General features: G+C 44.7%; 1 protein-coding gene across 1 annotated transcript; it reads right to left on the reverse strand.

Moving 5' to 3' along the window:
• Window positions 1-13,762: 13,762 nt before the first annotated feature.
• On the reverse strand, window positions 13,763-14,918 carry LOC129768825 (dynactin subunit 6). The gene is made up of 3 exons (XM_055770737.1): window positions 14,789-14,918; window positions 14,268-14,724; window positions 13,763-14,206 (listed from the first exon to the last, which is right to left on the reverse strand). The coding sequence occupies exons 1-3, from the start codon at window positions 14,803-14,805 to the stop codon at window positions 14,105-14,107; spliced, it is 576 nt and encodes a 191-aa protein (XP_055626712.1). The 5' UTR covers window positions 14,806-14,918; the 3' UTR covers window positions 13,763-14,104.
• Between the last annotated feature and the right edge of the window lie 4,609 nt (window positions 14,919-19,527).

Genomic DNA, 19,527 nt, shown 5'->3' on the forward strand with positions numbered 1-19,527 from the left:
TAGTCAATTCATGGAAAATACAAGGAAGCATTCGAACTTGAACTCGAGCCTCTGTGACTTTGGTGCGAAAATATTGACAATCCTTTTCTGCCAATTCTTCGATTTAAATCTAGTGGGAAATTCGCTCAATGAACATCGCGAAAAAGGTGGTAGAGTAAATTAAATAATATGCATCACACAAAAACTCTTGTTCGTGAAACAGCTTGGCTAACTGTCTCACAAAGTTAATGTTAGTTATATGAAATATTTCGCGCTAGTAGAAAAACCTCAACTATATTTAAATCATCTATAAGAACGCCGATTGACAATAAATCCGCTTCTGCTGCATAGAAACTACGAATGTAAACAAGCGATGCCTGCCCAACACATGCTCTGCATGTATGTGTTTTTTTTTTTTTTTTTTTTTAAAGAGGTGAGGAACGCTCTACCAGCCTTACCTGGGAAGGGTTAACCCAGACGTCGAGTGGGGATCGCACCCACAAAAACCAAGCCCTCTACTCGTTGCCTTATTCCCCCTGGGACCACATTTAGGCGACTACTTCAGGGGGCGGCTGTGCTCATGCACTTCTCGAGTTTTCAACGCTAACTAGCGTTGTCCTTCCCTTTTTCTCAATATTTTTTTCTTTCCATTCGTTATTAATTCCACTGCGCTGATGTCCTCTTCGCAGGCATTTTGAATTTACCCGTCGAGACGTGAACCGATTAGGAATTGCCCTCCAACTTGACGCGCAACCCGTCACAGCCACCCTCGCGGGGTTTCTCACCTGTCGAGACGTGAACCGATTAGGAAGCGCCCTCCAACTTGACGCGCGCCCCGTCAGTCACCCTCGCAGGATTTCTCTTCCCAACGGAGCGCCGATTAGGCAGTGCCCTCCAACCTGACGCGCACTCCGTCACAGCTACTCTCGTGGGGTATTCACCATTTTGATCGTGGCTTCATCCTTGATGCTCGTTCCTTCGAAATGTTCGCGGTGTTCCTCCATCCAGGCCACGATCAGGCGTTGTCAGGCAGGCCTTTTGCTGTTCTCCGCGGCAGTATCCGTTTACCTGTCGAGACGTGCACCGATTAGGAAGCGCCCTCCAACTTGACGCGCGCCCCGTCACAGTCACCCTCGCAGGATTTCTCTTCCCAGCGGAGAGCCGATTAGGTGGTGCCCTCCAACACAACGCGCACCCCGTCACAGCTACTCTCGTGAGTTACCATCTCTTGCAACAGCCGTCGCCGTTGTTCACCTTTCACCGTCGGACGTTGTCAGCACTTTGGTCAGCCCTCCACCTTCGCTGCAGCTCCGACATGATTTGTGTGATTGCACTGCTCACGGCATTCCAGATCATCTCGTCGCGACACATCTCCTCCACAATATTCCCGACATGAAGTGCAGGCAGCCCCTCGCGCCTTTCGGTGAACCTGGGACAGACAAAAACGACGTGCTCCGGTGTTTCCTCCATATCTCCACACTCCGGACAGAGGGGTGAAACTGCGTGCCCGAACCGGTGTAGATATTGCCTGAAACAGCCATGCCCAGACAGAAACTGCGTCAAGTAAAAGTTAACTTCACCGTGTTTCCTGTTCAACCAGGTCGAAAGTACCGGTATCAGCCTGTACGTCCATCTACCATTTTCTGCCGTACCCCATTCATACTGCCATTTGTCCAACGACTCCGCTCTCATCAATTTCCGGATACCTCTGCTTTCCCGTCGCTTGTAGCACTCGCTATCTTCCGCCAGAGTGATGCAGATGGGAATCATTCCGGCGATTACACACACAGCTTCTGTCGAAATGGTCCTATAAGCACTTACGACTCGCATGGCCATGAGTCGGAATGTGCTGTTCAGCTTCCTCCGATTTCGGTGGGTTTCCAGAGCCGCCAACCAGGCAGGGCCACCATACCTCAGTATCGACGAAGATACACTTGCCAAGAGACGCCTCTTGCTGCTGCTTGGGCCAAAGCTATTTGGCATGATCCTCGCCACCACGTTGATGACCTTTGACGCCTTCCCACATGCATAGTCGACGTGCTGGTTGAAGTTCAGCCGGTCGTCGATCATGACTCCGAGGTACTTCACCGCCCGCTTCGAAACGATGGTATGTCCTCCGACCGATACCTCTGCCCGCAGCACTGCCTTACGATTGCTCACTAACAGCACCTCGGTTTTGTGATGTGCCATCTGGAGCTTTACGCTGTCCATCCAACTACCGATCATGTCTACAGCCTCAGTCGCCAACATTTCCACCTCCTGAAGCGTCTCGCCGATTACCGTTGTTACGATGTCGTCCGCGAAGCCCACGCTCTCCACACCTCTGGGTAGCTTCAGCCTTAGAACACCGTCGTACATCGTGTTCCAAAGCGTAGGACCTAGGATGGAACCTTGTGGAACTCCCGCCGAGATATTCTTCACTATCTGTCCCCTGTCTGTGTTGTATACCAGGATCCGATTCTGGAAATAACTCCTCAGTATCCTGTACAGGTAGCTAGGGACCTTCAATCTGTGTAGCGCCTCGGCGATGGCCTCCCAGCTGGCACTATTGAAGGCGTTCTTCACGTCAATCAAAATCACCGCGCAGTAACGGTCGCCTCTTCGTTTTTGTTTAAGCGAGACCTGAGCTTTCTCGATAACTGTCCGAATAGCGTCCACTGTCGACTTTCCTTTCCGGAACCCGAACTGCATTTTCGACAATCCGTGGTCATCCTCCGTGCATTTCACCAGTCTGTTGAGAATAACCCTTTTCCTGATTGCTCCGCAAGGGTAACTAGGCCGAACGGATTGGTGCCAGAGCACCAGTATACCTAACAGCGATTATAGAGTTTCGGCTGTCGGAGTGCTCGAGTTGGCTTGCAAAGCTGCTCACGACAATCAGAAAACCCGCATCAAGAACAGAGCAGCTTCGGTTCGGCGCTCATCAAGGCAACAATTAGTTTCAGCGAGTGGCAAACGCAATCGCAAAACTGCAGCAGGTAGAAGAAGGAACAAGTTTGTCTATACAGACTGCTTTGTTGGCAAAAGCAGCCACCATAAACCACGGCGCTTTTCAGGGCCATTAAACCTTTCAAAAAAGTGTTTACGAAATACAGTTTAATGCTTTCTAAAACAATATCCAAAATAATAATAAAACACAAATTGATTTTTCCATAATTTGTTTGCCAGGATATGATGAGTATGAGAATTTGGCAGTTGTTCTGAGCTTATTGATGGTTGGGGACTTTCCCGATTATTCAATTTTCACCAATTCTTAAATTGCTTCTAGATTGAAAGTACAGTAATTTATATTTAGCTCGACATTTAGCAAATTGGATGGACCTGTAATGCGACATTTTTGTAAACATAGAGTTCGGGGTCCAAATTATGCCCCCACATTGAAAGTCGACACTGTACCACTGTCATCGGAAATGTTCAATTACAGGTTAAAATCGCCTCCAATGCGACACTGAGTGTTTCTCCGGCACGTCGCATTAAATGTAATTTACTGAACAACATGTCACAAGCTGGATGGGAAGAAATTTTCCAACTGTGAAAACTTGTGGCAAACGCAATAGTTAAACAGGAAGGTTTAACCGAACAAGATGGGTATATCGAGTGATAACAAAAACACAACACCAAAGATTCTTTTCAGAATCATCAACATGTTCATAAAGAGTAAACAGTAAACTAATCCATTTTTCAGGTAGATAGATAGGTATTGACGTAGGAGAAGAAAATAAAACAATATATTTGAAATTATATATTCAGCAAAAGCTGTCCCCTTTGTATAGTCCTACGTCACTCCGGTTATGTCCCCGACATTACCCACCCGTCTTTTTCTTCGTCAGTGAATATAACCTATACATTGAAGAACTTTTCGTTACGGTATGTAGCAAAATGTATTCTTTTGGAAACATCCTTTGTCACAACTTACCTTGTCCCACCGTCGGTTCATGTGAGGTCAAAACAAATAAAACAACGGAAAATGTAGCTGGTCTTATAGAAACTTCTCACTTGAAAAATACAAAAACATTCGTTTACGCTCAGCGCTTGCACACACACACACACATGAAAATCATGCAATAGGGTGCTTGCAGCGTGCATATGTATTAGTGACCTGTTGGGCAGGCAAAAGTGATCGCTGCATAGGATTTATATGGATCGACAAGATCGAGCTTTGTTTAAATCCTTATTTTAGCGAAATAGGTATAAAAAACACGCGCTACTCTATATTAAAAACATGCGAATATATGTTTCTTTACATTTTGCATTTACTTTTAGCGTCAAAGCAATATAGAGGGAGAAAAATAGAAATTTCTGTTATGGCTATGATCCATATCAATGGAAGCAGATTGATTATTCAAAAAGTTTCACAAAAACAGTGCAAACTACACTTTGCTTTTGTATAGCCGGATTAGGTGAAGTGTGTTTCCATTTAGGCTTCGTGCTTTTTGCCCTGGAATGCTGATCTCGTGATCTATAATGAACATTTGGGTGCAGATATCCTTAATCGGTGGCTAATTCCGCCAAAAAATCAGTTGATTATGTTGAAATTAAGAACATATTCAGCCAGAAAGATCAACAAATTTTCAGATATGATTTCCGGGTGCCTGCATGCTCTGTGGAGAATTTAAATATGTTTATAAGATAATTGATCGGAAACGTAGAAAATCCATCTATTAGTCAATTCATGGAAAATACAAGGAAGCATTCGAACTTGAACTCGAGCCTCTGTGACTTTGGTGCGAAAATATTGACAATCCTTTTCTGCCAATTCTTCGATTTAAATCTAGTGGGAAATTCGCTCAATGAACATCGCGAAAAAGGCGGTAGAGTAAATTAAATAATATGCATCACACAAAAATTCTTGTTCGTGAAACAGCTTGGCTAACTGTCTCACAAAGTTAATGTTAGTTATATGAAATATTTCGCGCTAGTAGAAAAACCTCAACTATATTTAAATCATCTATAAGAACGCCGATTGACAATAAATCCGCTTCTGCTGCATAGAAACTACGAATGTAAACAAGCGATGCCTGCCCAACACATGCTCTGCATGTATGTGTTTTTTTTTTTTTTTTTTTTTTTTAAAGAGGTGAGGAACGCTCTACCAGCCTTACCTGGGAAGGGTTAACCCAGACGTCGAGTGGGGATCGCACCCACAAAAACCAAGCCCTCTACTCGTTGCCTTATTCCCCCTGGGACCACATTTAGGCGACTACTTCAGGGGGCGGCTGTGCTTATGCACTTCTCGAGTTTTCAACGCTAACTAGCGTTGTCCTTCCCTTTTTCTCAATATTTTTTTCTTTCCATTCGTTATTAATTCCACTGCGCTGATGTCCTCTTCGCAGGCATTTTGAATTTACCCGTCGAGACGTGAACCGATTAGGAATTGCCCTCCAACTTGACGCGCAACCCGTCACAGCCACCCTCGCGGGGTTTCTCACCTGTCGAGACGTGAACCGATTAGGAAGCGCCCTCCAACTTGACGCGCGCCCCGTCAGTCACCCTCGCAGGATTTCTCTTCCCAACGGAGCGCCGATTAGGCAGTGCCCTCCAACCTGACGCGCACTCCGTCACAGCTACTCTCGTGGGGTATTCACCATTTTGATCGTGGCTTCATCCTTGATGCTCGTTCCTTCGAAATGTTCGCGGTGTTCCTCCATCCAGGCCACGATCAGGCGTTGTCAGGCAGGCCTTTTGCTGTTCTCCGCGGCAGTATCCGTTTACCTGTCGAGACGTGCACCGATTAGGAAGCGCCCTCCAACTTGACGCGCGCCCCGTCACAGTCACCCTCGCAGGATTTCTCTTCCCAGCGGAGAGCCGATTAGGTGGTGCCCTCCAACACAACGCGCACCCCGTCACAGCTACTCTCGTGAGTTACCATCTCTTGCAACAGCCGTCGCCGTTGTTCACCTTTCACCGTCGGACGTTGTCAGCACTTTGGTCAGCCCTCCACCTTCGCTGCAGCTCCGACATGATTTGTGTGATTGCACTGCTCACGGCATTCCAGATCATCTCGTCGCGACACATCTCCTCCACAATATTCCCGACATGAAGTGCAGGCAGCCCCTCGCGCCTTTCGGTGAACCTGGGACAGACAAAAACGACGTGCTCCGGTGTTTCCTCCATATCTCCACACTCCGGACAGAGGGGTGAAACTGCGTGCCCGAACCGGTGTAGATATTGCCTGAAACAGCCATGCCCAGACAGAAACTGCGTCAAGTAAAAGTTAACTTCACCGTGTTTCCTGTTCAACCAGGTCGAAAGTACCGGTATCAGCCTGTACGTCCATCTACCATTTTCTGCCGTACCCCATTCATACTGCCATTTGTCCAACGACTCCGCTCTCATCAATTTCCGGATACCTCTGCTTTCCCGTCGCTTGTAGCACTCGCTATCTTCCGCCAGAGTGATGCAGATGGGAATCATTCCGGCGATTACACACACAGCTTCTGTCGAAATGGTCCTATAAGCACTTACGACTCGCATGGCCATGAGTCGGAATGTGCTGTTCAGCTTCCTCCGATTTCGGTGGGTTTCCAGAGCCGCCAACCAGGCAGGGCCACCATACCTCAGTATCGACGAAGATACACTTGCCAAGAGACGCCTCTTGCTGCTGCTTGGGCCAAAGCTATTTGGCATGATCCTCGCCACCACGTTGATGACCTTTGACGCCTTCCCACATGCATAGTCGACGTGCTGGTTGAAGTTCAGCCGGTCGTCGATCATGACTCCGAGGTACTTCACCGCCCGCTTCGAAACGATGGTATGTCCTCCGACCGATACCTCTGCCCGCAGCACTGCCTTACGATTGCTCACTAACAGCACCTCGGTTTTGTGATGTGCCATCTGGAGCTTTACGCTGTCCATCCAACTACCGATCATGTCTACAGCCTCAGTCGCCAACATTTCCACCTCCTGAAGCGTCTCGCCGATTACCGTTGTTACGATGTCGTCCGCGAAGCCCACGATCTCCACACCTCTGGGTAGCTTCAGCCTTAGAACACCGTCGTACATCGTGTTCCAAAGCGTAGGACCTAGGATGGAACCTTGTGGAACTCCCGCCGAGATATTCTTCACTATCTGTCCCCTGTCTGTGTTGTATACCAGGATCCGATTCTGGAAATAACTCCTCAGTATCCTGTACAGGTAGCTAGGGACCTTCAATCTGTGTAGCGCCTCGGCGATGGCCTCCCAGCTGGCACTATTGAAGGCGTTCTTCACGTCAATCAAAATCACCGCGCAGTAACGGTCGCCTCTTCGTTTTTGTTTAAGCGAGACCTGAGCTTTCTCGATAACTGTCCGAATAGCGTCCACTGTCGACTTTCCTTTCCGGAACCCGAACTGCATTTTCGACAATCCGTGGTCATCCTCCGTGCATTTCACCAGTCTGTTGAGAATAACCCTTTCCAAGAGCTTTCCCAAAGTATCCAACAAACAAATAGGCCTATACGACGCTGGATCTCCAGGTGGCTTTCCTGGTTTCGGGAGCAGCACCAACTTTTGTATCTTCCATTCCGCAGGGAAGAGACCGTCATCCAGGCATTTCTGCAGCACCACCCTGAACATGTCGGGGAAAGCAAGGATCGCCGATTTCAGGGCCACATTGGGGATTCCGTCGGGGCCGGGTGCTTTTTTCAACTTTAGACCTTTTGCCACCGCGATGAGTTCTTCGTTGGTGACTTGTGCGTTCTCTGTTTCGTCCTCACCGTACAGTGTGGGTGGCCACGTCGGTGGGTCGTGCTGCGGAAAGAGTCCATTCACAATGACCTCGAGTTTTTCCGGACATAATTCCATGGGAGTCGTTGAACTACGGAATTTCGCCATCACGATTCGATATGCTTCACCCCAAGGATTTGCGTCGACGTCTCGACACAGCTCCCTATAGCAGTTCGATTTGCTCCTACGTATCTCTCGTTTCAAGGCGGCTCTGGTCGCTCGGAAAGACGCGCGGTGCTCCTCTCTCTCTACATCGGTTCGTGCCCTCTGGACTCTTCTTCTGGCTCGTAGACAGTTAGCGCGGAGGATGCTGAGTGTCTCGTTCCACCAGTAGGCTGGACGTCGTTCATTCGTCGGGTTCAGTCTTCTCGGCATCGCTGTATCGCATGCCCTCACCAATGTTCCTGTCAGCCCGTCGGCGCTCAGATTAAGAGTTCTGCTGTCTATGCGTAGTGCTTCGACGAAAAGCTCCTTGTCAAAAACCTTTGTCCTCCACTTCCGCTCAAAGGTTTTTGTATTCCGTATCGCTGCGGGATTCCGTTGGCCGACACTATACAGGATTGCCTGGTGGTCGCTGTGTGTGTATCCCTCCGACACTCTCCACTTCGTATTAGCCGCCAGTGATGGACTGCAGAAAGTTACATCGATGATGAATTCGCGGCCGTCCCTTCGAAAGGTGCTGCTAGTGCCTTCGTTCAGAAGTGTGACGTCTAGTTTTGCGAAGGCTTCTAGTAGGCTGTACCCCCTGGCGTTGGTGCATCTGCTTCCCCACTCCTCAGCCCAGGCGTTGAAGTCTCCTCCGATAATGACTGGTTTGCGGCCGCTGACCTTATCCGTGAGTACGTCCAACATCTCGTGAAACTGCTCCGCTGACCATCTTGGGGGTGCATAGCAACTACACAGGAAGATTCCGTTGATTTTGACGATCACGAAACCTTCCTGTGAGCTTTCCACCACTTCTTGGATGGGGTACCTTCCCATCACTAGTATTGCAGCCATCCCTGCTTTATCCACCACCCATTTTCCGTTATCGCGAGGAACTCGGTACGGTTCTGCGATCATTGCAACGTCGCATTTAGTTTCAGTTGTTGACTGCCACAACAATTGCTGTGCTATGTCGCAATGATTGAGGTTGAGCTGGGTAACCTCCATTACTGCGAACCCGCAATCGCCTTTTTGTACGCCGGACATTTGAAGCTACCTGTGACGTGGTCGTTTCCGTCCTCCTCCTTGCACAACATGCACCTCGGTTGCTTTGTGCAGTCTCTAGCAACGTGACCTTCCGTCCCGTACTTCCTGCACAATTTCGATCTGTCAAGACCACCGCAGTTTTTCGCCTGGTGACCGAAGCCCATGCATTGAAAGCATCTCTCCATTTGCTTGGCCATACGAGGGGGAGCTTTCATCGGGCACACGGACCACCCCACTTTTATTTTACCCTTCTCCACCAGTTTATTCGCAGCTTGTTTCGAGAGCCGTATCGAGGCCGTTTGTGTCCCACCGTATGCCTTTCTCAGCCGGATTGTCATTGGCACATCGCCAAGGTCACATTGTGACTGTAACGCAGTTCTCAATTCCTCAACAGTCGTGATCTCGTCCAGATACCGGCACTCGATGGTTGATTCCTGAGAGAGAGCTCTCACCTTCGCCTCCTCCCCTAGTGACTTCTCAATGAGTTGTTTGAAAGCAGAGCTCTTAACCGCTGGATCTTTTTTAAGCTCGAAGAGCATCTCGCCTTTCTGCGTGCGCCTAGTTTTCACGACGTTCTCGCCCAGTGTCTGCAACTCCGGATCGTCTCTCACTTTCCGAAGGATAGCTGCATACGATACTCCTGCTGACACTTCAACGATCAAAGCATCGCCCTTGATTCGCTCCACTCGAGGTCCGAGTTTCTTCTTTTCCTGCTCAACTTTTTTCTTCTTCTCCTTCTGTTTTTTGCGTTTTTCTGCCTGGTTATCGACAGTACGCCATTCACTGCTTTCACCTCCTTTCGCGTTACTCAGATCGTTCTTGGCATTTTCAGCTCTTCTTCTTCTCCTGGGGTGTCCCTCCTTCTCTTGTCCGATCGTGTGTTCAGAGGACCCTTCGGCGTCTCAAGTATCTCGACGGGTTTCTCATTCGCCTCGAGCAGAGCCTTTTCAGCACCCTCTGCTCTCATCTGCAGCTCCTTATGCTCGCGTTCAGCAACCATGACGACCGATCTGATGCTCGTCACCAGATGTTTTATTTTTAAGTGGACATTGTTTTTGTCCTTTACGAACTCGTAAAGTTCGTTGACCTTTTTCCTAACGTCCGTGATGCTGAGCCTCCCAAGTTGCCCTTCTTGGGATGCGCTTGAGGTCAGCGTAAACAACTGGCTCTGTACGGAGCCAAGATCTCCTTGGAATGCTTGGGCAGCAAACACTTCTTGTGGTTTTGTGTTGCTTGTACTCGTTGTGGCTACTCGAGTGACAGGTGACCTCAGCATTCGTCCGCTTCTCGCGAACACATTCTCCTCTCCATCGTTTGTTGGTGTGTTATTGCAACTATTCATATTTTTCTGGGTCCCAACTTCGGGCCGCTATCTCCGCTCGTTGTACATAGTCGCTACCAGTGATCCCATGGTTATCTATGCAAGCAGTGAGGCCATGCAGGGGTTGACACGGTCCTTCATGGGGACCGTGGTCAGAGCCAGATCAGCGCAAGTCAGGAATGTGACATCTGACGCCTAGTACCTAGTGCCTGGGCCTAGACGAGCATCGAACGTACCCGAAGACTTGCCAAGTTATTACCGGGACGGGGACAACCGCACTATTAGCCCAAACGCCATTTCAGGACGGTGTCACCCTTCCTTACTCAGGGAACAGGATAGTACGACTGTCAGCCTTTAGCGTCGTGTTGAAATCGTTTCCGTATCGTGTCCGTTTTCTATGTCGTAACCAGTATGTCGTAATCAGGATCTTACTGGCGTCAATCCTGATGTGCTTGGCACTCCTTTCGTGGCTCCTGTACACGGTATTTCCCCCGTGCAATATCCAATAGACTTTACCGCGCCCTTACTCGCGTTGTCACCCGATTAGTCGCCTCATACGACAGGGACAGGGACCAAGACCCGAAGTGCTATTCTAGGCCGGCAACTCCACGGCATTGCATGTATGTGTAGCAAGAGCCCTATGTATGGTAGTAACCAGTGCTTTCACCATTCATTCAAATTTGAATGAACGAACCGTAAAACAGTTCAGTTGCTCTAAAGCTCTCACACTAACGTACCGAGCAACTGCTGTTCGCGCTGAAGATACCACACGAGAAATAAAAGTGAGAACGATTGTGTCCATCCATATGTGCTGAAGAATTTGTACTCATAACGCTAAAAAGTCGTGAGACTATTTGGAAGAGAGTCTAGCAATTCTTTTTTATCCCCTGAACGTAGGCTGTAAGCAGTATATTTGGTTCAGTAGCATATGAGATTCACGTGCCAGTTTGCAGTTGAATCATTCAAATTCAGTGTGTGCTACTGAATTTGAATGCAAATAATTCCTCAAGCGTATTTCATTTGAGCCAGCTAGAACCTGTATTTTAGAAATGCGCGCGAGATCGTCGACATTATTTTGAAGCAGATTCATAAGGCGCTCCTTCATATGTTTTGAGTTTAAGTTTATGTGAATATAATGTGATGATTGGGTGAGCGATGCAATGTTCGATAAATTATAAGATATTTTCATTCTCACTTGAATTACCGTATAATTATCTTTAATGATATTTCATAACTTAACGTTCATACGTTATATACTGGATTGATATGTAATATTACTCCTTCCACCAAGAAATTTACGGTAGACAACACTGTACATATTTGCTGTATTTCGCTGTACGAGGAATGTATTCACGTGAATAAATCAAGCAGTAAACTTACCTCAAAACTTTCTGAAATCGAATTTATTGCAATATCGTGTAATAGGAACGATATAATGTATTTTCTAACAAACTTGTCTATGTCTTTCTGTAACTTCGATTATGTTTTTAATAAAAACGCGCATCGATAATGACAAGTTTTATTAACAAATCGTTTAAAAGTTAAATGTTTAGATTTGTACTCTTGGAATTATTGCTTGAAATAACAATCAATTGTTTTGAAACTACTATGCGAAGCAGTATGTAGTTGTTGTTCTGGACATCGCGTATAGCAGTTTCTCTATAGTTTTCAACAGCGTTTCATACTTTCTTACAGTTTCGAAATTTGCTAATATACATTACGAACTTTGAACTGTATATAATCGAATTCTGTTTTTTATCGAGTCAAAAACATTGTTCTATTCGTTTTTTATGCATATATTTTCGTTTTTTTAATATAAAAGTAAAATTTAATTTTTTGATTCATTTCCTTAAAGTCACACCTTTCTCATACGAAAAAAAATAAATTTATTCAGAATCTCTCAGGAGATGATAGACGATCATATTTGATGAGAAAAATCGTTCTACGCATATGTTTGAATTTCAACAATGACAGAGTTATAGAACTTTTTGTTGTTTCAGACTCTGATGCCTCTAACTGGATCTACATTAAAAAGTACGCTAAAGAATAATGTACTGGAACATCTAAATTAGTGTATTTAAATAACATTTTGGAAGTGAAAAACTTAAAAGTTGGTAATTTTCAATATGTCATTATTAGTTTTATCCCAGAAATTCATATTAAACATTATTGTTTCTATCGATTGGATTAAAGTTCTCTACAATTTGTTCTTCGACACCCAACTTCTGTCTTTCTTAATTTTGCTGCAATATCGATATAAAAAAATCCTGGTAAAAATTCAACTAAATCTTCAAAAGTCACGATTTTCACCCCACTGTACTTATAATAGGCACTTATATTTCACCTTAACGTTAAAAGGTAACTTTTTTTTCGAAATAAGTCATATTCGAAATATAAAAAAAATATTTCTCTTTCAAACTGTATACAGTTTCGAGTCCAAAATTGTATATCGAATAACTTTTTTGGGTCATGTTTGTCAAGTTGTGCCTTTCATCAAACTCTACCATGCCTAATAGAAGTATAAGGAATGGCTTTGTTCTGATACTGTATATAAGTTTATGTCAATACATGCAACACCAAAGCGCTTATCTTCGCGTACTAAAGTTTTTTACTTTATAAAAAGCGCCAGTTTCCGGTTTGTAGTTGAAAAGGAAAATGTAATCCGTGTTACATTCCTAAATGAAACAACATAGCCCTACTATTGAAGTTCAAAAATTATGATGATTTTCTGAAAACCCTATTTTGGTGGAGATAATTCGAGCCTAAAACCATTGTTAGGTAGATTAACTTGTTATAAATAGAATATTTGAACTACCATAATAGTTCAAGTTTCATATTATTACCTGAAAGTTACGTAACGTTCAAATAAAACGTTATGACATTAAAAGTTTAATAAACTTCACGTTTAAGCCTAGTAGTTTGCTGTGAATAAAATAAATGCGAAACTAGAAAAATGCTTCAATCCAATTCTCCTCCCGTGCACCATATGTGCAGCCAAGGCTCGGCCACAGCACGCTAAGAGAGCACAAGCGCCTGTATTAAGTTTACAGCTGTGAGTGGATGTCGTCCACAAGTATGTATCATAGCGAATAGAAGAAAGAATGAGCTTAGAATGCTCGAGCTCCTCTTTTAAAATTCAAGATTCGAATGTTGATGGTTCACCGATGTCGATGGCAGTGAATCAAGGCAATTCGACTGGCACCGTAGTGTTGAATGGTTCAAAGGGAGCAACGTACATGAATGAGAAAACGAATGAAGGGCATAGGCTCATATTCAGTTCATTCAAAATCCAAGCACTGGTAGTAACCAATACCTACACACTAGAATATAAATTGAAGCATTGTATGTTTACAATGACACAAAGCAGCAGGATCATCACCTGGTCTAATTGGCGATCTAACGTACAAATCTACACCTAGGCGGCGCTGCGGTGAAAGTGATGATGGTTTTAAATTTTGCTATGTGAGCTTATGGAAGGCTTGTAGTTATTTCCATAAATTACAATGTTATAATCATAAAAGATTATTTGATTGCGATGAGTTTGTAAGAAATTTAATTCTGCGCAATTTTATATGTTATTTATTTACCTCTTTCAGTAGTGAAAACAATAAAAATGTTGACAATGGATGAATTAAAGAAGGAAATTCGAGAGTTGATTGTGCTCAAGTAGAAAAATGCACGATTCCTGCATGTCAAAACTACCTTGGAAAGCCCGGAAGTAAAATATACGTGATTTGTTTTTGAGTTTTAGGTTACATTAGGTTCGTGTAAAGTATATTCTCGATCATAACTTATTCATAAAGTTAAGCAATAATTTCAAAAAAATTGAACCGTTCGGAACGGATTACGTTGGATACAGTACACAAATAAATAAACGCTTAATGTAGTAAAGCTATTTGCCCAAACAGTTCAAACTTGGGCTCGAACTTTCTTCGGATCATATGTTGCTTTCTTCAAGTGATGATAGTTTGGCAAGATTTTCCTTAGATAATCAAGCTGAACCATTTGTGACTATAATGAATGTAAAATAATTATTCACACATGAATCTTTGATAATTGAGTTCAACTATACCCTTTGTTTTTCGATAGCCTCACGCTGTTGGCACTGCTTTCCTTGGACAATTGTCTTTTCGGGTAGTACCTGTTGACCCACTAACCGACAGCCAGCTCCTATGACACATCCATTTGTAACCGTTACATCGGCTGAGACATAGCATTTGCACTCGAAAACATTCCTTTCGCCAATCTTGAGCGCCTCAACTGTGCAACCAACTTCGAATATGTTATCCGGGCCGATGATTAGTGGTTTTACCGATCCGTCAGTTCCTTCGGCATATGCCGGATGTCCTTTGGGAATCCTATGTATGATAGTTGCATACTCTTCGACAATGCAATTTTCTCCAATAATAATAGGACCAGACTCAGCGATGATCGTAGTGCTCGGATGGATGACACAGCCGCTGGAAATCGTTATATCGCCTTTTAAGTTGCTGTCTTCGCAAACCATAGAACGATGCATAATTTTGATACTACAATAAGCAGAGAAGGAGGTATTATTGATGAAGCTATTGGATATCTCCAACTTCAACTTACTCGTTTTTTAGACTCATTGCTGCAATTTATAATCGAAAAAAAACAAGATACAACCACAAGCAAATGCACAAAGTGCAGAACTGAATGACAACATTCACCAATTCGCGATGACAGTTGTACAGTGTCGACGTCTTGTGACGACTTTCAATTTTGGGCGATAATGTGGGGCCCAAACTCGAAAGTGTAATTAATCTCTACACCCAGAAAATAGCTTATTAAAATAAGCTATCAAATCTTTGATAATGCAAACGTTAGGGTGCCAATGAAAATGGTCATCTCAAATTTTAAAAAGTTACCACATAAAAAATATTCACCACTGTAAGAAAGAGATGTGGTACAAATAAAAATAAATAAACATTCACCGGACTGGCGATCTAACGTACAAATCTACACCTAGGTGGCGCTGCGGTGAAAGTGATGATGGTTTTAAATTTTGCCATGTGAGCTTACGGAAGGTTTGAAGTTCTTTCCATAAATTACAATGTTATAATCATAAAAGATTATTTAATTGCGATTAATTTGTAAGAAATTTAATTCTGCGCAATTTTATATATATAACATGATATTTTTTTACCTCTTTCAGTAGTGAAAACTATGAAAATGTTGACAATGGTTGAATTAAAGAAGGAAATTCGAGAGCACAATCAAACACAAGTAGTAAAATGCACGATTCCTGCATGTGAGAACTACCTTGGAAAGCCCGGAAGTAAAATATACGTGTTTGGTTTTTGAGCTTTAGGTTACATTAGCATCATTTTCTTAGTTCAAAAACAAAATCCAGATGTCTCACCGATCGTTTACGTTTTGCGTTTGCGTTCACTACTGAAAGAGGTAAATAAATAACATGTTATATATATAAAATTGCGCAGAATTAAATTTCTTACAAATTAATCGCAATTAAATAATCTTTTATGATTATAACATTGTAATTTATGGAAAAAACTACAAACCTTTCATAAGCTCACATGGCAAAATTTAAAACCATCATCACTTTCACCGCAGCGCCGCCTAGGTGTAGATTTGTACTCTAGATCGCCAATAGAGTATCGTCTGGAGGAAAACATAATGAACGCCGCTATATAAACGGCCGCGCAATTTCGAGCGAGCTGAGTTTATGTGTGTCATTCGCAGCGACAACACGTGTTCTTTTTTTCCGCTCTCGTTAGTTTGTTTTTTTCCATTCGCTCATTTTACCGTTACCGCTGGAAGTTGATTCGACTTCACACGCTTTGGCGTGTTTGGTTGATATCGCCAAAAAGAAAAACATGGGGCGACAGCGTTCCAGTAATTCTGCCACAGAAGGACCATCAAAAAAGGCTCGAACACATTCCGCTGTTCCAGCGGATACAGAATACAATCAGCTCCTTCAGAGCAACCATTATGCAGTGCTCCCGGAGGATAGTAGTAATGGCAATTTTGTCAGGAAGGAGCGTATTCCTCCATTATTCACAACCTCGAAAGACTTGGTGAAACTTGACTCTGAGCTTTCAAAGCTTAATCTCAAACCGCGATTTAAACTGTGTAGTGTGGGTACGAAAATTGTATGCTCCGATCTGACGGAGTACCAACAAATCGGCGCATACCTGAAAACTGAAGGTATGCAATTTTATACGCACGACATGCCCTCAGCGAAACCACAAAAGTTTGTTTTACGTAGTCTGCCATCCATGAACACGGAAGTTGTGAAGGCTGAGCTGGTAAGGATTGGACTAAAGCCAGAAAATGTGTATGCGATGACTCGACGGTCAAACATTGACAACAACACCTGCAGAGATCAGCTGTTTTTGGTGCACTTCGCAAAGGGTACCACCAACATCAATGCACTTAAAAACGGTGGAGACTTGTTCCGAGTTATTGTGTCGTGGGAGCTGTATCGTCCCCAGCACCGAGACGTCACGCTGTGCACGAACTGCCAAAGGTTCGGGCATGGTACTAGAAATTGCCATATGCAGACGGGCTGTGGTAAATGTGCTGGGGATCATCGCACTGTGTCCTGTGGTCTAACTGATGACAAATCGTTAAAGTGTGCTAACTGTGAAGGCGTACACCGCTCATCCAATAGATCCTGCCCTAAAAGGGCAGAATTTATCGTCATTCGACAGAAAGCAACAACATCCCACCAGCCTGGACGCAGGCGCAACGTGCGTCCCCCACCGGCTATTACAGATGCTGAGTATCCTGCTTTCCAGCATCAACGACAGGTTCCGAATCTACAACCGCTTCCTCTCAACAGTCAGCGCACCGCCGATATATCCGCCCCAGCATATTCTCTCAACCAAGCGGACGTTAACCGTCGTTCAGCCCAACCCCGCCTCGCAGCTGCTGCTGCCCAGCCGAATCAAGGATACTCCCCCTCTCCTCGATTGTCATACGCCGATGTTGCGTCTGGTGTAACCCCCGACACTTCTGCATTCACGACGCAGGAACTAGTAACGCTCATTTCAGAGGTCATAACCATAATGCGTACGTACAAAACAAAAACAGAACAGCTGAATGCTGTACTATCTCTGACCAACAAGTATGTTCCGTGAAGTTGTCAGAATAGTAAATTGGAACGCTTGCTCATTGAGAAGTAAGCACGTTGAGCTACTCGATTTTCTCAACAATAAGGAGATCGATGTAGCAATTATTACCGAGACGCACCTCAAGCCGGAAATCAACATTTTTCTTCCGGAATTCCGGCTTCTAAGACTCGACAGGACCAGTGCAGATAGAGGGGGAGTAGCAATTGCTGTGAGGCGCAACATGGATTGCCGCCTGCTGCCGAATTTTCAGCTCACAACCATTGAAGCTATTGGTATCGAGATACGTACATCAATTGGGCCAATCACCGTCATCGCGGCGTACTGTCCCAAGCAAGTGAACATTAGGGACGGTTCGGCTGCTCTATTACGAAATGACTTGGCTAAGCTAACTCGGCGGCGGGCGAAATACATCGTCGCAGGTGACTTGAATGCTCGGCATGAGTTGTGGGGAAAGCGAAAACGAAACCGGAACGGGATTATCCTTGCGGAGGACTTGGAGACCGGCTATTATAATATCCTAGCACCGGACAGCCCTACCAGGATTTCAAAATTTCCAAAATTCACTCGATACTGGACATTTTCCTCACCAATATGGCCATCTCCGAGGATCCGCTAGTCTTTGAGGAATTATCTTACGATCACTATCCAGTGGTACTGAAGCTGGGCGCAGCTGTCGAAACGACGGCTACCCGATATCGGCGAAATTTTCATCGTGCCAACTGGGTCGTGTTCCAGCGTGTCATCGATAACAGCATTAACCACGATCAGCCATTGGATTCCCCGGGAGATATCGATGTGGCGGTGCATTCCCTCCAGCAAGCAATTCCCATCGCCCGTGACAGTGCGGTACCGCTACAACAATGTAAGGTGAGTTCCTCTCTCCAGATTGATAGCACCACCAAACAACTTATCCGTTTACGGAATATTTATCGGCGCCAATACCAGCGTACTGGCGACCGGGATAAGAAGATATCAACTAACAATCTCACTAGGGTAATCCAGGATAGGATTCTTGAACTCCGAAATAGAGAATTTAGAGATAAACTCCGTCAAATTCCTTCTCATTCAAAGCCATTTTGGTCCATAACTAAAGTTCTTAAAAAGAGACCAAAACCTTTGCCTCCGCTCTTCTCGTCTGGAGGTTTACGTGAAGGTAGTTTATTGTTAACTCCCATAGAAAAAACAAACGCGTTGGGGCAACAGTTTGTGTCGTCTCACAACCTTGGACAAAACATTATCTGTCCTTACGAACAGACCGTCGTTGGAGGAGTGGCCGAGGTTGACCAATCGGACAGCGTGATCCCGGAGGGTTCACGAGTCCTGCTGATGAGTTGATAGATCTTATCAGAAGATCAAAGAACATGAAGGCCCCCGGTTTTGACAACACTTTCAATATTGAGCTAAAGCAAATGAGCCACGACTCATTCGCTTTTGTAGCAAAAATTTTGAACCGATGCTGGGAGCTTAGCTACTTCCCTTCAGTGTGGAAGTTAGCTAAAGTTATCCCAGTGTTAAAAACGGGGAAGGATCCATCTGTCCGAAAGAGCTATCGACCCATCAGCTTACTATCTGCTCTCTCCAAGCTGTTCGAAAAGTGCATCCAAAATCGAATTCTTTCGTTCGCAGATGAATATGGTGTCATCCCTGAGGAACAGTTTGGGTTCCAGAAGGGATTGTCCACCATTCATCAACTTACTAGAGTTGTAAATATAATTCAGCGGAACAAATCGGTATCCAAGACGACAGCAATGGCGCTCTTGGATATTGAAAAGGCCTTCGACAATGTGTGGCACGATGGTCTGGTTTACAAACTGCGTCGATTCAATTTTCCAATATATCTTATAAAGATAATTAAAAGTTATCTCTCTGATAGAGCATTCCGAGTGTCCCTGCATAATATGTGTTCAGAGCAATTCAACATAAATGCAGGTGTACCCCAAGGAAGCATTCTTGGGCCCATCCTATACAATTTATATACTGCAGACATTCCAACGCTTCCAGGTAACGGAATACTATCTCAATTCGCCGATGACACTGCTATTATGTTCGAAGGTCGCGTCATAAGTGCTCTGACTCACAAACTGCAGAGAGGCTTGGATGCTCTAACAGAATATTACACCAGTTGGAAAATTGTGATCAATGCGGATAAGACCCGGACCATCCAGGACCAGTTTCTCCTAAACTTGTTCCGGCTGACAACGTCAGAATTCGGTT

The sequence above is a fragment of the Toxorhynchites rutilus genome, chromosome 2 (genome assembly GCF_029784135.1).
Source record: "Toxorhynchites rutilus septentrionalis strain SRP chromosome 2, ASM2978413v1, whole genome shotgun sequence".
In the NCBI taxonomy this organism is placed as follows: domain Eukaryota; kingdom Metazoa; phylum Arthropoda; class Insecta; order Diptera; family Culicidae; genus Toxorhynchites; species Toxorhynchites rutilus.

Coding starts and splice junctions, on each gene's coding strand:
- LOC129768825 (XM_055770737.1), bottom strand. Junction 14,207..14,267: donor AGGCTATCGAAAAACAAAGG/GTATAGTTGAAC, acceptor CATTCATTATAG/TCACAAATGGTTCAGCTTGA.